We start from the raw sequence: 17,645 nt of genomic DNA on the forward strand, positions 1-17,645 counted from the left end.
GGTAAAAATTTCTAAAACGGTGTCTCACATGTAATTTAATTATTGTCAGTGTGATTTTTGGGTAAAAAAGCTAAATTATTAAATAAAAATATTTTAATATAATATATCTATAATTTATTATAGACATGAAATATAACTTTTTAAACTTCTATAAAGGAAAACGTCGGCTTTTGAGCATAAACAGAGATAATTTCTGAATAAAATTATAACATAAAACCTCTGTTTTGAAAACCGGATCAAATCGGTCGGTTCAACCGGTTTAATCGAGAATCGTTGTTTAGTTCGGTTCAATTTAAACCGGTTGAACCGTTATTAGTGAACCGACCAGAACCGCTGAACCGTTCGAACAGGACCGGCTGAAAGCCGGAAAAAACTGAGAAAAACTGGGATTTTGTTTTTTTAAAAAATTAAACCAAACAACGTCGTTTGTTAAACGAGCCTAGTCGAACTCGAGTATTGCTGAGCTCGACTCGAACTTAAAAACTTTAAAAGTAAGTTCAACTCAACTCAACTCAAACTCACAAGCTAAAAATTATCAAATTCAATTCAAACTCGAAATATAATATTGAAACTTGAACTCAAAAAGACTTGAACTCAAAAAAAAATTAGAAGCTCGATGGAAGCCTAAAATTCGAGCTTGAATGAAGTGAAAGAATAGTTCACTCAATGCTCACCAAAAGACTCCATGATTTTGAATGCCAAATTACCTCTATTATTTATAGAAGTTAGTTGTGATGCGCTTCTATGTTTCTTAGCAATGTGAGATTGTTTTGTTATCATATTTTTACTCTTTAGACTTTTGGGATGTTCTTCTATGTTTCTTAGCCATGTGAGATTGTTTTTAAAAAAAAATTAAACCAAACAATATCATTTTGTTATGATTTTTTTAACCGCAAATTTATTTTTTAATTATAGTTATATAATTATATTATTTAATATGTTTTACCTTAAATATTGTTGTAGTTAATTTGAATCATTTTGTTTCACTTGATTTATGATTTTTTAACTTATATATGTTATGACTTGCTTTGAATATGACTTGTGATATAAAAAATTATTTTTTATTAAATATTTTTTATATTTTTATTTAATTTTTAAATAATTATGACGTCGTCCGGTTCTTCTGACTTGACCGATTCTAAAAACCATGCATAAAACACCATTCACGGGGGCCACCGTGAAGGGATGGTGAGAGGTCCCACCTTCCCCAGGTACTAAAAAAATCCAGAAACGGTTCAGGTTCATGCACCTTCTTCCAGTGCCAAATCAAACATATTTCAGTAATAATGTTGTTTATTTATTTACTTATTCTTTGATTTTTTTCCCTATTTAATTTCTTCTCTCCCAATATATAAATCACTTCTTTGCTTCCTTCTTCAAATTGAACAACAGCAAGCAACAGGCTACAGCCAACAGCAATCAAAGCAATACCCTTCATTTATAATTTCCTTTTGTTTTTTTTTCCTCAAAGCAAAAGGCTGCAGGTTAGTAAAACTAACAGCTTTCATCATTTCTCCAAATTTTACAGTTCCTCCCTTATGTTTGGCTCTGTTCTTCTTTTTCTTGATTGAATTTTAACTTACGCGAAGATTCAATGTGTACGTTTAGATTCTATGTTATTCAGTGCTCGTTTTCCGGTGTTGGATACATTACGTGTCCGCAACGGGTTCGATTTTAAAAGCTTTTTCCATGTATTCGGCGATAGTCATATATATTTTGTTTTTCTTTCTAAGGTAACATTATTTCTTTTTGTAGAATGATACTATCATCTTTGTGAGTATATTTTTGCCAACTTCTGAGTGTGCTGCTTGAAATGGTGATAGTTGACCACCAAGAACTGCAACGATCTGTATGTCAAAAAGGAAGACTTCCTATAATGGATTTAAAACAAGCTTATGATGTTGAACTTATGAGTTCCACTTATAAAATTCAGCATGAACTGTGGCCATTAGATGAAATTGATTCAAGGAATGCAAAGTTCCCTTGCTGTCGAGTTTGGACTCCTCTCCCTGTTGTCTCATGGTTGGCACCCTTCATTGGACTTCTTGGCATTTGCCAGGAGGATGGAGCTATTCTCGACTTTTCAGGATCGAATATTGTGAATGTTGATGAATTCTCTTTCGGTGCCACAGCTCGATATGTTAAACTTGATAGAGAAAAGGTATAGTTTCATGCAGATACTCCAAGTCGAACCTTTTTTACATCTCTTCATGCACACAAAGGCATATACTGTTATTTGAGTTAATTTTTGTCATTAACTACTTTTATTGTTGAACTTGTGTTGCTTTCCTCTGAACATGTCCGTGCATACATGCAAGCAAGGTTACCAGCATTCCGAATACGGGACAGCGGTCACATGGGACGATGCGTTACGGTCGAGTATACGTTATTTTGAGCACAAGAGCTACAACCTCTTCACATGCAACTCACATTCATTTGTTGCAAATTGTCTCAACCGACTCTGCTACAACGGATCGATGGATTGGAACATGCTAACGGTGGCTGCTCTAATACTATTTAAGGGTCATTGGGTCGACAACATGTCAATAATAAGATCTTTCCTCCCTTCCATGGTGGTGCTCTGCCTCGGGTTAGTATTGGTCGGCTGGCCATTCTTGGTTGGATTGTTCCTATTCTCTCTACTCCTCATGGGGTAGTTTGTATTGGGAACTTTCTATCTGAAAACCATTTTGGAATGCTAGAGCAACTGGTCAAAGTTGAAGGTTACTTGATCCAATAATTTATTTTTGAATAATATTACCTTTGGAGCCTAATCTGATCCATAAGGTGAAAGTTAAAGATCACAGGAGAGGGGACGTTTGTTAGATTTGTCACATGAAATCCTCGAATCCGCAGTATATTTTGCCTTTAAAGCAGTGGACCATAACTCCCAACCCCCTACATGTTCCTCTCATTTAACTGGTAATCACAATTTTATTATATATAAATATAAGCAGACATAGATATATGTGCTTCAAGAACAATCTCAACTTGTGTCGGGCAACGAGCTTTGCTTTCTTCTTTTATGTTAATCAGTATTAATATTCTTGGATTTATCTATATTTTGATGCTGATTAACGAGAAACGAAGTAATAATATTTTTTTATAAAAAAAAACAAAGGGTTTAAGATAAGGGTCATAAGACATCACTTTAAAAACGTTGATTCAGATAAACTATTGGATTATTACACAATTTTGGTAGACAAAAGGTTGTTTGCCATGATTTCAAATCAACATATTCATTACCCAAACCTTCGGAGCTGTCGAATACAGATAAGTTCTTCACCAACAAATTGTAATAAAGGAGTAATTAAGATAACAAAGTGCTCGACTAATGACTAATCCATATTTGTTTTTAAGATTTATTAAGATGATAATCGTGTTACTATTAAAGTATTAATCAAAATCACATGATAATGACTAATCCATTTTTGTAATCTCCCCAAAAGAGCAAACCCCAATCACGATGAATAGAATCTCAAGGAAGCTAAAGACAAAGTCCATACCAAATATAGCTATCGTATTGCCTAACTTGTATAATTTAGAAGTAAGCACATTTTTTAATAGGGAAGGACAAAAGCTCAAACTACTCACTTGGTTGGTTCAAAAGTCCAATGTCCCCAAAGGGCATATCTCCCCAACAAAAACATAGATATGGTTCAAATTTTGATTTTGGTCCTACTATGCTCAAACTCTATATTTTTATAATGTCACTGATTAATTTAAATAGTTAAAACCATTAATTATTCAACTTAATATTAATTTAAATAGTTAAAATCATTAATTATTCAACTTAAAATATTTATATATTTTTAAGACTATTAAAAGATAAGTAATCAAATTATACCTCGTGCTTGTTTTAGGTGTCGAATTTTATTTTTCTAGTCAAAGTGGTGTCTAACATTTATTTCATCACTATTTAAGATTCCTAACTGTTAACGACAATTGAAAAATTTGTTATCCAATCAATCCTTGACATGTAACATGATTTTTAAGTTTTTTTTATTTTTCTTTTTTAAAATACTAAATTCATTAATTTTCTAACCCCTAAACTTCTTAAATTATTCAAATCCCTAAATCTCCTAAATTGATAAACCCCAAATCTCTAAATTTCATATGACACTGTAAAATCAACCACCACAGCCCACATTTTCTAACGTCGAACTCCCACCAGTCGTCACCCCCTTCCTATCGTATGTCGTACCCCAAAATAGAATAATCGCAACACTTATTCATTAACCTCATCGAACGAGATCAATTTTTTTCTCCAGTACCCATGGACGCAACGGAAACGCCCCCTCATGGCCTATCCAAAGAAGACTATTCCGAGCTGAAGCCCCTCATTCAAACATACCACAAATTCGAACCGATCCCCAACACATGCACGTCGCTAATAACGCAACGCATCGACGCCCCGGTTCGAACCGTGTGGCCATTCATCCGGAGCTTCGAAAAGCCCCAGAAATACAAGCACTTCATCAAGAGCTGCAACATGTGCGGCGACGGAGGCGTCGGTAGCATCAGGGAAGTCACCGTCATTTCGGGCCTTCCCGCATCGACGAGCACCGAGAGGCTTGAGATTCTGGACGACGAGAAGCATATACTAAGCTTTCGGGTGGTGGGAGGCGAGCACAGGCTGAGGAACTACAGGTCGGTCACCTCGGTGAATGAGTTCCATAAAGAAGGGAAAGTGTACACCATCGTTTTGGAGTCCTATACAGTGGATATACCAGAAGGGAACACCGGGGAAGATACAAAGATGTTTGTGGACACAGTAGTGAAGTTGAATCTGCAGAAGCTTGCGGTTATTGCAATGGCTTCTCTTCGTGGACATGATCATTGATCAGATATTTTGAGAAGAAGATGGGTAAGATTCTCTTTGGAAACGATGGTCAATCTAGATTTTGAGAAGTTGGATTTGTTCTTTTTGTTATTTGATTATTAGTGGGGTTTGGGGATTGGTTTGTATATCTTAGTTCCTGTTGGGTGATGAATATTTGAGCTATATTATTTTAATCTCTAATAATTGATTAAAAAACCATTCATCTTTCATTTTTGTTATAATTAAACGTCGAGAAGAAAAGCTGAAATTTCGTCCTAAAAATTATATAAATAAAGATAATCTTGGTGTATGAGTCTATTCTGATGATGGTATTGATGTTGAAAATATAATTTCTAATGATGCATAGTATTACATTTTCATTAGCTCTAATCTCTTGTTTATAATAGTGTGATGATGCACGAATCAAGTGATCTTATTGGTTAAAGAATTATTATTATTATTATTTGAGATTTTGAGTTCGAGCACCCTATACATCATAGATATGTGCATTTAATATCAAATGGTTGAAGTCTTTGATCAAACATTACTTTGTACTTATCTCATATTAATAAAAATATTTTTTAAATATTTTAATTAAATACATTTTATCTATTTTCTTTCATATTTTAAGAAAATGAAAACAAAAATAGCTTTTGAAATCAAAATTTTTAGGTATAAAAATAAGTTTTCACTGTTTATAAGTTAAATATATATTCATAAAAGGAATGATATATGTTTTTTTGAACAATTCCTATTTAGAAGAAGAGGAAAAAAAATTATTTCTAAGAGCTTTTAATCCCTTGTTCTATAAGTTGTTGACGTGGAATAATTCCATATGTAATTCGATTGATTATATTAAAGAATCATTAAATAACTTGGAAGATTCGAGGGAGGGGTTTGAACTTTGAAGAAGAAAGTTGTTTATTGTTTCCCTTTGAATCTTTTTATTACGTGAAAATTGATTTTTTAAATATATAAAAATGATAAATTAAATATTTTTTAATAGCTTAGGATGATAATAAGGTAGTTTAGGATGGTTGTTTCCCTATGATAATGTATACATACTCTACAGACATAATTTTTTGAACTCAATATCTTTATAAAGAACACTATTTCCTTTACCCACATCAAATATATATCTATATCCATCGCACACTTGAAATCCATATAAGTTATAGATGTAATTAGTCGTATACACTAAAACCAATGAATCATGTGGTGGTTTTTCTTGAAAATGATAGAAAATCTTGAAGATCATGGGGTTTAAAGAAGAGAAAGTTAAGATGGTGAATAAAACATCTTCGTGTGGTTCCAATGTGGTGGAAAAAAGTCAAACATATCACCTTTCCTTGGTGCAAAGTTTTGAGCAAACTTCAAGGGACATGTGACTATGAAATCAATCCCATTAAAATACTCGTTTTCTTTTTCTCAAACCACAATCTTAGCCAATTAGAGCTATTCATATGTGTGTGTCAATAGCAGAAATAAAGCTTGTGGATGTATTTCATAATGAAATCCATAACCTTTTATTTTCCGTGATCACATCACTTTATTTTGATAAGGGCAAGTCTAGAAAAATAGAGGAGACAGATAAGCTTATTTTTTCTTTCTCTTTTCTCTTAAGACTCCAAGAGAAAATAATACTCCCTTTAACCATGGGATCATTTAATAAATTTTTTTTACCTAAAAAATATAGAGAGAAAGATGAGTTAAAAAATTAAAGGTGACGAACCTACTTAGCATGTGTTGATCAAGTGGGTCGGCTAGCATGTTATTATTTGTCGGCCGGTCTACCTTAATCCAGTAGGCTTACTTTGTAATAATTGGGCCTTAGGCTAATAAAGTATTGTCGCTTGAACCATTACTTCATAGTTTCTCCGAGTTTGATCTCTTATATAACATTCAAAAAGAATTTGAGACAATTAGGATAAGTAAAAAAACAAATTATACTAGGTGAATACCTTGAAAGATAGGAGAACATTGCACTAGCCACTAGAGGAAATCGGTAATGAACAATTTTGGACTGACTATAACATAAATATACTAGTGGTGTTTTTTTTCATGATTGAATCATTGATGAGAACACAATTAAATCACTTTACATATGATAAAGATTTCTTTCTGTTTATGTTTGATAATCTTTCTCCCTTGGAAATTTTTGTTGAAACAAGTACAGTGCAAAGCTTTCAATACATGTGTAAAGCGTCGGAAGAAATAAATGGTTCAATATGGATAAGATTTTCCCTTTCGTTTTAATGTGAGAAAGTTTCTCTCTGTTCAATGAATCTCTGTCTATTACGTTCTGAGTAAAAGCTTGAGATGGCTGAGTTGAAGGTTTTCGTCGGCAAAAATGACGACTACTGCTTTAATTGCTGTAAAAACGAGGATCTCATTCAGTCATTTGTTGTAGCGTTGGGGTATTAACAGGAAACAAAATTCTTCACAATCAATCACTGTAGAAAGCTATCTCGTACGAAAAAAACGGTGCCAAATAAATCGAATTAATGCACCACATCAGCATTCTATCACTGCCAATAACCACAGTTAATTGCAAGTGATTAATTTATTACGAATTGATAATATCAATAATCAAATCAATAATTTTAAAATATCAATGAAAAAAAGGAATTTAATTAAACACAAGTGACCATTTGCATAGTTTACCTGTCTTTTTATTGGCGCTACTTATGTTCACACCCCACCGTCTATTCAATCTAGGGTTTATTTTTTGTTCTCTTACAAATTGCGAATCACGGGACTCTCGAGGTCCCGAAGCCCGCCGCAAGGAATGCAAATACGATGGCCAGTCATCAACTTCTTCAGTAATAGGAGGCAACGAGATGGCCAAGCAGTGAGTTCAGAAGATTGTCGCTAGCTTTATTCTATCCATCGCCTCCCCTGGCGGTGAACCTAAGCGTCCTTGGTTTGGAAACGGCTTTTCCGGTGGTTTCTAATTTACTCTTGTTCTTTCTATTTTTCCTCATCGAGGCTCGTATTATTGCATACTTGAAATTGATGGATATGATGGCTTAAAAGTAAAAGGTCTGAGCAAGGAAGCTTATGGTGGTAGTCTGATAATGGTGTCAAAGTTAGAAAGGGAGAAAGGGAGAAAGGGAGAGGGCCCCAGTTCTTGCTTCAAGTGATTGCATTGCGGACTCTCGCAACCTCTCCTACAACAATCAAAGCCTGTGCTTTTAATAAGCATTGGCTGCGGGTTGAAATGAAAGGCGTGGGCTGCGTTTTTAGTATTAAACGCTGGCCTAGACTTCTCCCAACATTCGTTTATTTTCCCTTTTAGCTTTAACATTTGTCATCTGCCCTATTGCTCCCTTGCGTTGATCAAACCTTCTCTGCTGATCCATTTTATTTGTTTACAATTACCCTTGTCTCTGTTTTTACTTATTTGCTCCTTATTGACGATTTGAACTTGTTATGATGTGCATGTTTTCTGAATTTGATGCTGGTTGAACGTGGTTGATTATGTCGAGCATCGCATAATGGATGAACAGGAAGGCATTCACGATGAATGGCATTGGGGCATCGCAACTCCTATTTTGGTTAGAATGTATTGTTTGACATTCGTAGTGGAAATATTACTATAATCAAGTGTCGACAAGAACAGCTTTTGATATGCGTGTTCAATATCTGTGTTTTTTTTTTGTCTGAACATAAGATTTTCTGTTCTGTAAGAAGAATTAAAATGGAGAATCCATTTGTTTCAACGATCCTCTCATGATGAGTTAATACAGTTCTCTTTTAAGATGTATGATGTTTTGTGTGGTTGAGGAAACAGAGTTCTTACACTTTCCTGACCGTAAAGCAACCATTTAACGGGATTGTCTAAGGAAATAATGACTAATATATGATGTTACCGGATATATTAAAAGATATTTAATAAATTTGATTTAGCGCTATTTTAAATATCGAGTAATAATAATGTAATAGGTGGAAATCATGAATAAATATTAAAAAATTTGGCAATCGGCAAACTTAGCTTGTCGGTTTGTATCGATATTTTATAAAAATATATTGATCCATAACAATATAACAGGTAAAAAAATGACAAAACTGATCTATAAATGACAAAACATGTAAAGAGCTACCGGATATATTGAAAATATCGATACTTTATAAAAATGTATCGATCTATAACAATATAACAGGTAAAAAAATGACAAAATCAGTCTATAAATGACAAAACAGGTAAAACGCTACCGGATATATTGAAAGTGTCGATACTTTATAAAAATGTATCGATCCATAACAATATAACAGTTAAAAATATGACAAAACCGGTCTCGAAATGACAACCGGTAAAGAGCTACCGAATATGTTGAAAGTGTCGATACTTTATTATAAGTATCGACACTTTTGGTCTCAACGCAAACTTATGATATATTCTTATTATCTCTATACGATAAAGTTATGTCAGTTTTAGTTAGGATTTTGTGTCATTGAAACTGTTGATTGAAGAACTCAAACTGGTGCACACATAAGTGTTGATGCATTTATGAAAAATATAGATCCAAAAAAAATCGAAATCTCTAATTATTATGTAACAGGTAAATTTACAATCTAACCGGTAAAAATATACTGGTTAATTAGCAAATAGGTTTACATTATGTATCGACACTCTTTAAATATGTGTCAATACTTTTTTCCCAAAATGAAAGCACAACGAGGTGCACGCATAAAGTGTCAATACATTTAAAATTGTATCAATCCCAAAAACATCAAAACCGATAATTATAATGTAATAAGTAAATTTGTAATATTACCGGTTTAAATATACATGTTTAGTTAGAAAATAGGTTAATATAAGCGCTATATATTACATTATATAAACACTACCTAATACATTATTGTACTTGATAATATTTCCGGTTAAATGATATAATTTTAATCGATCACTTGTTTAACAAGTCACGCCGTTTTTTAGACGCCGCACACCATAAGTTCCCCTATTTAACCCATATTTTGGTTGTTGTAAAATGCCCCGTGAAATGTAATTTCTTCTATATTTTTTCGATTTTTAACACATGATTATGAACCTAAACATTGGAAGATCTGGATGGTAACGAAATCGTTTATATATCATGTTGTTGACTATAAAATCATCGAGACAGTTTTCTGGTTGCTCTATAAAATCTCAAATCTGTGTAAAGCCAAAATTCGGAGGGGCGTACAAGCTTGTCAAAATCAAGTAAAACTCCTTACTTGACCCCGTAATCTTGACGAACTTGAGGTTCTCTGAAATCTTTCACTAAAAGAGTCCATTCCTAAATGCAATTACCACCCTTGGCGTCAATAGCAGAATGAATGCCAATATTGAACCGAAGAACATTTTGACAATGTAATTTAAGGGGTTGAATTCAGTTTCTTCAGCATCATCCGTTGTGGTTGACAAGGCTTTTGCAGATGGTAGAGCTTCAACTACAGCGTCAGCTAGGTCGGTGATGAACAAAGAGTTGCACCCAAGAGCAGGCACGCGACCCCAGTTCTCTATGCCGGAGTCCAGAGCTAAATGTTTATATTCCATGTCAATCTCTTCAAGTGTCTCTATGTGTTCACTCACAAAGCTGGAATTTGAGATGGAAGTGAAGTTAATTTTTACTACATAACTGAGCCTTTAAAAACCAAACATCAAGAACAAGATCTTTGAACTTGAGTAGTGTACCTTACTGGAACGGCTAGAAGACTCTTCACTCCTTTCTGACCAATCTCGACAAGAACTTCATCGGTGTAGGGCTTCAGCCATTGGACAGGTCCAACTCGACTCTGGAAGGATAGAATTGAGAAAAAGTCAGAGCATAACAGTTACGAAATTTGAAGTGAAAGCAGAAACTCTGTTCTATAATCGACCTGGTAAGCAAGGGTGTGATTGTTTCCAATCCCTCTAGCTTTCAGCTCTTTCATAATTAAGGAGATGCACTCCTCCATTTGATCTTTGTATGGATCCCCAGCGTCCTCAACATAGCTGACAGGTACCCCATGGGCACTAAAAAATATCATGACCTGATGTTTTAAGGATTATTAGAATTGCAATAAAGTCTATCAAATAGAGACCATGATTCAAGATTATCAAAAGTATAATCGATGAATTTGTGCATCGAAAAGTACACAAAGTAATCAAACCAACCTCCTCAGGCTTTGCAAATTTACCCAATTCTTTCTCAATTAAGTCCGCCATAGACTGAATATAACCTTGTCGTTGATACCATGAAAGAATGACAGAAACAGGTAGTCTCGATAAATATGCATCTTCCCTGAAATTTAACCCACAGCCATTTATGAAGGAGACTGCTAATGGATAGTTTAGTGTCAAACAAATTATCAAAACCTACTTGAATACACGTTGAAGAACTCGGAAGCTGGACCCAGTTGTGGAGATGGAGAACTGAGGATATAGTGGCAGCACAACAAGCTTTGTTATTCCGTCTCGCTTAATCTGTTCCATAAAATAAAGCCTAAGCAATAAATACTCGATGCAATTTGGAGATGGATCATTAAGTGCTAATCAGATAGTTCCTTATAACGAGAGTTTTAATTTCAAGTTAATGAATTATCATGGCATAGTCATACAATGCCATGAAATTGCAGAAGGGCATGTCATTGTTTTCCTATATTACTCAAACTCAGGCGTGAGTCGTGGATATGGGTATGTCTATTTTTTAAAAAAGTTTGTCAGCGAACTTTGGTGGGTCTTTGGAGGGTCACATCCCATACCGATATCCAGAGATGCATTGGATGTGGATACTTAGAAAAATGAGTCAAAGCACCGTAGATTCTTTCTTTTCTTCGTACTCCCCATATTTCTCCCTTATGAACATATTGATCAACTTGACAATAAACCCTAAAACCTAAAGAAATAGCAATAGATCATTCATGGATATAATAATACCACAAACCTGTTCAATTGCCTCCTCAGTGAACGGGAACCAATATCGCATTCCAACGTATACATTGGCATGTACGTTCTTAGCCTCCAACGCCATTCTAAGAGCATCTGCCTGTAACAAAAATTTCAAGCTATAAATACACTAATAAAATGCAAACAACAAAAGCTTCATCATAAAACACTAATCAATAGTGTGGTTAACTTTGAACAAATATCCATACAAAAAACAAAAGCTTCAAGCTAAAAGCATCCACCTGCAACAAATCCTTCAAGCTATAATTGAATAATTTCAATTGCAAACAACAAAAAAACTTTCATGACATGATAGCACCGTTCACTTTGTATCAAATATTCATATGAAAGAAAAGACAATTGTTTCAATTCTATACAACACTAGCCTAGAAGATGAAAGTAACATGTCAATTTCTGCAAAGAAGGGAATTTATTTTACCTGTTCATCAGTTATTTTACGCAGAGGCGACCCACCACCAATGGCAGCATACCCTTCTTTGCTCTTGGGAGCTCGGAGAACAGATATCAACTTTGCCAGTGGTCCTTGTAGAAACCTTAACAGCCGAGGCAGCCGTATAATGTCCTACATAAACAAACATCATCGCCATCAGCACACCATTGAGACTTAACTTAAAACCCAGAAATATTTATACAAATAACATATATAAGTAGCAAGAAAAATCAACATACAGGATCAGCAAACAAGTTATACAAAAATGGTTGAACATCGTTAAGAGTCTCTGGACCGCCAAGATTCAAAAGTAGGACCCCAAGCTTCTCCTCCGCAGCGTGTGAGAAATGAGATTCCGCAACATTTTCGGGGAAAGTGCAAACCCCCACCGCACAATTCGTTTGTAAGTTCAGATTTCTCTTCTGAATTGCTCCATCGCTGAGATTGCGTCCTTTGAGAACGCTATGATTTTGAGTATTCGAATCGGAACTTGAAATGACAAGGGGTTTCGATGAAGGTTTATCAACGTCATTAAGTCCCACAAAGAAATTGCGTGATGCAGAGGCTATATATCTACCCCGAGGAATCGACCTGGAAACAAGAAAAATAAAGAAATTAACGAAGGCGTAATTTGGGAAACATTTAGGCAAGTTATTAGGATCTAAAACTCATTCACCAAAACCAATTATAAACCTTTGATTCAATCCCCCAAAAATGCAAGGAACAAAAGACTGACCTTGTAAATCTATCATTATAATTGCAGAGACTGGAACCAGATAAAGACGCAGCCTCCATGATTTTTGATCTGAAGACCTCTCTTTTTTTAATTGAAAGTGCAATAGAAAAATGGGTGTTAGGTGATTTGAGAGAGATTCTTGTAAGGGTTTGTTGAGAAGGAAATGGGAAATTTTTATTTATGAAAATCGAAAAGTCAAAGAAAAACTTCAGTCCCAAAGGCCAACCGTATTGTTAAAGTCAAACCAGAGTTTTCATTGACCATTTCAAAGGGAGACCTTAAATAGGATGGAGGCCTACACCTCCATAGAAGCTTCCAAGAAGGTCCGAGTAAAGGCGGTGCCTTTTTTTAAATAAAAAAAACCACAGGTGGTGTTAACTATTTATTTTTATCGAAATTTTTTTAAACATTAAAAATAATTCTAGGTATAATTTTCATACATATTTTCATATTAATTTTTTAATTTTAAAATATCACATTAACGGAGTTAACATAAAATTGTAACGATTTTACTAATTTGACTCAAATTTTTAAATTTAAAATTAAAGATTACGTTCTTAAAAACAAAAGTAAAGGTCTGCATTTAAGGGTTGGCAATTCAAAAGAGAAAAAAAGGTTTTCGTGAAGCATGTAATGGCTTTTTTTCGGTGGTATTGCATAATTGTGTTACGGGAGAAATGAGATAGTTTAGGATGGACTAGGGGTGTAAACAAGTCGAGTCGAGCTCTAGTATTGCCGAGCTTGACTCGAACTCGAAAATTTTAAACATAAGTTCGACTCGATTCGAAAACTCGCGAGTCTAAAATTTTCAGCTCGACTCGAACTCGAAGATAATATTGAACTCGACTCGAACTCGAAAAAGCTCAACTCGAAAAAATTCAAGAGTTCAACTGAAGCTCGAGACTCGATTGAAGCTCGATTTTGAGCTCGATTCAAGCTCGATTGTGAGCTCGCTTAAGCTCGTGATGGGTTAATATTCTTTTGCTAAACCCATCCCCTTTAATTCATTCGACTTATCCCTTATTCCCAAAAACTAACGATGTGGGATATCACTCACATAGGACAGTGTATTCCAAAGTGGATTGACGGCACAGAAAACCCCCTTTACATCATGTAGATAGGAAGGAATCAAGTGACCGTTTTGGAGTTAACATAAAATTGTAACGATTTTACTAATTTGACTCAAATTTTTAAATTTAAAATTAAAGATTACGTTCTTAAAAACAAAAGTAAAGGTCTGCATTTAAGGGTTGGCAATTCAAAAGAGAAAAAAAAGGTTATTCGTGAAGCATGTAATGGCTTTTTTTCGGTGGTAATTGCATAATTGTGTTACGGGAGAAATGAGATAGTTTAGGATGGACTAGGGGTGTAAACAAGTCGAGTCGAGCTCTAGTATTGCCGAGCTTGACTCGAACTCGAAAATTTTAAACATAAGTTCGACTCGATTCGAAAACTCGCGAGTCTAAAATTTTCAAGCTCGACTCGAACTCGAAAGATAATATTGAAACTCGACTCGAACTCGAAAAAGCTCAAACTCGAAAAAAATTCAAGAGTTCAACTGAAGCTCGAGACTCGATTGAAGCTCGATTTTGAGCTCGATTCAAGCTCGATTGTGAGCTCGACTTAAGCTCGTGGATGGGTTAATATTCTTTTGCTAAAACCCATCCCCTTTAATTCATTCGACTTATCCCTTATTCCCAAAAACTAACGATGTGGGATATCAACTCACATAGGACAGTGTATTTCCAAAGTGGATTGACGGCACAGAAAACCCCCTTTACATCAATGTAGATAGGAAGGAATCAAGTGACCGGTTTTCATCAAAATGGCAAGCAGAATCTTGTAAAAAATAAACAATAAATACCATTAAATGAAGAACAATCTGCATAATTAAACTTTCTTCTCGAGAAATCAATAACCATTTAAGAAGCCTTTTTTGCAACCAACACCAACCTCGTGCATTTCAGTTTCATTCATTTCGTCCTTTTCCCTTCTCTTTTTGAACGTTACTCACATTTGTTGACCATCTTTTCTTCTTTCTTTTGTGCTTTTCGTGTACTATAAGTCTATAACAGTCTCCTTATTGCGTAACTTTTCTGTCAGCATGAAGAAGATGACGATGAAGATGAAGCTTCATAATTCCATTCACCATAATTGTATGTGTTTTGAACAAATATCAATGTTATTCTACTTAATATTTTAATTATTAACTCGACACGACAGTGGTTTAATTTCAAACAACTTGAAATAGCTATATTCAAACCGAGAAGTAAATGAAGAGTTTCTGTGGGTACATATTGGAAAAAGAAAAACACTAAACGTGTAGATTTTGTAATTGGCTTATGGTGGTGAATTTTTATGTATTTTCTTCTTTAGTTTTTATTACTATGTTTCATGGTATTTTACCAACATTTGTATGCAGATCTTATGCTTGCAGGGATCACCAGATGGACCTGAACAGTAAGTTCCTTTTCTTTTTATGGTTATTCACACATTCCACCTCTGCTTTTAGACTTCATAATGATTTCTTCTTTTCAGATATGTTGCAATCATGAATGCAATATTCTCTGCCCAACGCTCTGAGGTAATCAAATGTTACATCCAGTATTTCTTTCTCATTGTTTCAATATATATTTGTCAAATTTCCTCTCAAATTTCATGTTTCATTAATTCTGCAGTTCATTACCAACTCAATTCAACCTAGTCCTCTATGTTCTTTCTTATAGTGACTTGAAAACTTTAGATGTAGTTGTGAAGTTAAATATCCTATTCTTTCTACCATCCGTAGCAGCTGTTTGGATTTTTTTTTGGCGATTTATGTATAGGGTAGGTATCACAATGACAGCTTCTAGTTGGCCAAATGGTCTTAACCTTGTAGTGGAAATATTATTGTTTTCATTCTACCATCTTGTTTTTGAGTAGAATGGTTTGCATTATGTCGATGAAATTTGGCATCTTTCATTTTTTTAGTTTGCGACTGTTTTTTATTTTACTCACTCCCTATACACATGAATACATGCATGATACAACTAACTGGCTTATTTATTCTTTTCTTTTGTATGTGTAGTTTTTCTTGCTTCAAAGGTGTTCTTGTCGCCAGTCTTAATTAACTGGCTACCTTCTGCAGGTTCCTATAGATTCTTGTTACATAGGTGCACAGAATTCAGCCTTTCTGCAACAGGTATGGCACCTTTAGTAATGCTCTCTTACTGGCCTTATGCTGCAAACATACATTGGTTATCCTCCCTCAGTTCTACTGATACGCTTTGATGCTTGGGACTTTTAGGCTTCTTACATAATTGTTGGTGTACATCATAAGCCACAAAATTTGGATGGGTTGTTTCAATATATTATGGTATTTTGTTTTTCTCAAACTGGTTAGCAATTTGAATTTTTGATTTAATAAATTGCTTGTTGCCAACAATCGTCCCTCTGTACAGATTGATGAGCTTAACTTGATTTCTTGACATATGTTTTATAGTACTTGTTCATGATGACAGTACCTTGTAGCATTTTGCATATCGTTAAAGTGCATATTTCTTTATAAATGTTCTTTGAAGTGCATTTGGTTGATGAAAATTTGGGCAAATTATTTAATTAATATGTTATTGGTTGATAAATTTATAGTTTGGTATGTTATACTTTAATTTTTGTATTTCAATCACATTTGTTTAAATTTTCTTATTTGTTTTAAATGTTCAGGTGTCATTTATGTTATTTTTCATATTATTTTAGCTTAAACCGAATAGGATCAATTGCATATAAGACCCTATAGTTTATGCGCATTTTGTATTTAAGTCATTGGTTTAATTCCAATTTTGTATATTTATTTTAATCCCTGTTTAGGATTGTTTTCTTTAATTAGTTGTGTATATTTATTTTGCATGTTGATATGTTTATGTATAAGTATGTGCATGATTTCTTTAGGAGTCACATAACATCATTTTGCATAATTTGTATGTTACCTTCATGTGCATAACTTAAGCCCTAAACCCTAATTCATAAACCTTAAACCCAAAACTATAAACCTTAAATCATATCACATAAACTCTAAACCTTAAACCTAAACCCTAAACCCTAAACCCTAAACCCTAAACCCTAAACCCTAAACCCTAACCCTAAACTCTAATCTCTAAACCTTTATATTTATGATATTTGAACTCGAAACCTCAAAATATAACAATAATTTTAAAAAATTAGTTATTTCAAATATTATCATTAGAAATATATTAAATATTTGTCATTAGATAAATAATTTTTTTTAAATTTAAAATAAATATAAGAAATTTATTCAAAAATAATTTTTAACCATTTTCAATTCAAGAATATTTATTCATCAATAATGTATTTTTAATATATTTTTAATAATGTAATTTTAAAAAATTTAAAATTATAATATAACATTTTTTCGAGCTGCTCATGAGCTTTTCGAGTCGAGTATCGAGTAGCTCGTTTCGGCTCGTTAAAAACTCGAGTCGAGTTCGAGCTTGAGTCGAGTCCATTCGATCCGAGTATTTATCGAGCCAAGATCGAGTCGATCTCGAGTAGCTCGCGATCTGTCTCGTCTCATTTACAACCCTAGGATGGACACATGATTTTATGTTATGAGTTAATTTTTAAAATTTTAAAGGAATATGAACTTATAAAATTTAAGGTTGACAAAAATATATTATCAACAAAAAATATAAAAAAAGTATTTAAAATATATGATAATTTGAAATTTGAA

General features: G+C 33.9%; 3 protein-coding genes and 1 long non-coding RNA gene across 5 annotated transcripts; 3 read left to right on the forward strand and 1 right to left on the reverse strand.

Moving 5' to 3' along the window:
• Positions 1–1,303: 1,303 nt before the first annotated feature.
• LOC120134065 (protein REVERSION-TO-ETHYLENE SENSITIVITY1-like) lies at positions 1,304–2,984 on the forward strand. Its single transcript, XM_039150544.1, has 3 exons — positions 1,304–1,484; positions 1,756–2,161; positions 2,280–2,984. Exons 2-3 carry the CDS (start codon positions 1,814–1,816, stop codon positions 2,655–2,657), a joined length of 726 nt encoding a protein of 241 aa, XP_039006475.1. The 5' UTR covers positions 1,304–1,484; positions 1,756–1,813; the 3' UTR covers positions 2,658–2,984.
• A 1,283-nt stretch (positions 2,985–4,267) lies between these two features.
• LOC120134109 (abscisic acid receptor PYL2-like) lies at positions 4,268–4,952 on the forward strand. 2 transcript variants are annotated; one of them, XM_039150583.1, is made up of 2 exons: positions 4,268–4,835; positions 4,873–4,927. In XM_039150583.1, the coding sequence occupies exons 1-2, from the start codon at positions 4,277–4,279 to the stop codon at positions 4,899–4,901; spliced, it is 588 nt and encodes a 195-aa protein (XP_039006514.1). In that variant the 5' UTR covers positions 4,268–4,276; the 3' UTR covers positions 4,902–4,927. The 2 variants fall into 2 exon arrangements, with proteins under 2 accessions (XP_039006514.1, XP_039006515.1); XM_039150584.1 differs by having other exon boundaries at positions 4,268–4,952.
• Positions 4,953–10,012: 5,060 nt separating this feature from the next.
• LOC120133835 (ferrochelatase-2, chloroplastic-like) lies at positions 10,013–13,076 on the reverse strand. Its single transcript, XM_039150344.1, has 9 exons — positions 12,920–13,076; positions 12,423–12,774; positions 12,172–12,315; positions 11,731–11,832; positions 11,167–11,270; positions 10,962–11,088; positions 10,685–10,837; positions 10,500–10,600; positions 10,013–10,401 (listed from the first exon to the last, which is right to left on the reverse strand). Exons 1-9 carry the CDS (start codon positions 12,976–12,978, stop codon positions 10,086–10,088), a joined length of 1,458 nt encoding a protein of 485 aa, XP_039006275.1. The 5' UTR covers positions 12,979–13,076; the 3' UTR covers positions 10,013–10,085.
• Positions 13,077–15,240: 2,164 nt separating this feature from the next.
• Positions 15,241–16,249, forward strand: LOC120133836. Its single transcript, XR_005517127.1, has 4 exons — positions 15,241–15,379; positions 15,458–15,503; positions 16,047–16,100; positions 16,206–16,249. It is a non-coding gene; the product is annotated as an uncharacterized LOC120133836 (long non-coding RNA).
• Positions 16,250–17,645: the final 1,396 nt, after the last annotated feature.

Source organism: Hibiscus syriacus, unplaced genomic scaffold (genome assembly GCF_006381635.1).
Source record: "Hibiscus syriacus cultivar Baekdansim isolate YM2019G1 unplaced genomic scaffold, ASM638163v2 tig00110597_pilon, whole genome shotgun sequence".
Taxonomy (NCBI): Eukaryota; Viridiplantae; Streptophyta; class Magnoliopsida; order Malvales; family Malvaceae; genus Hibiscus; species Hibiscus syriacus.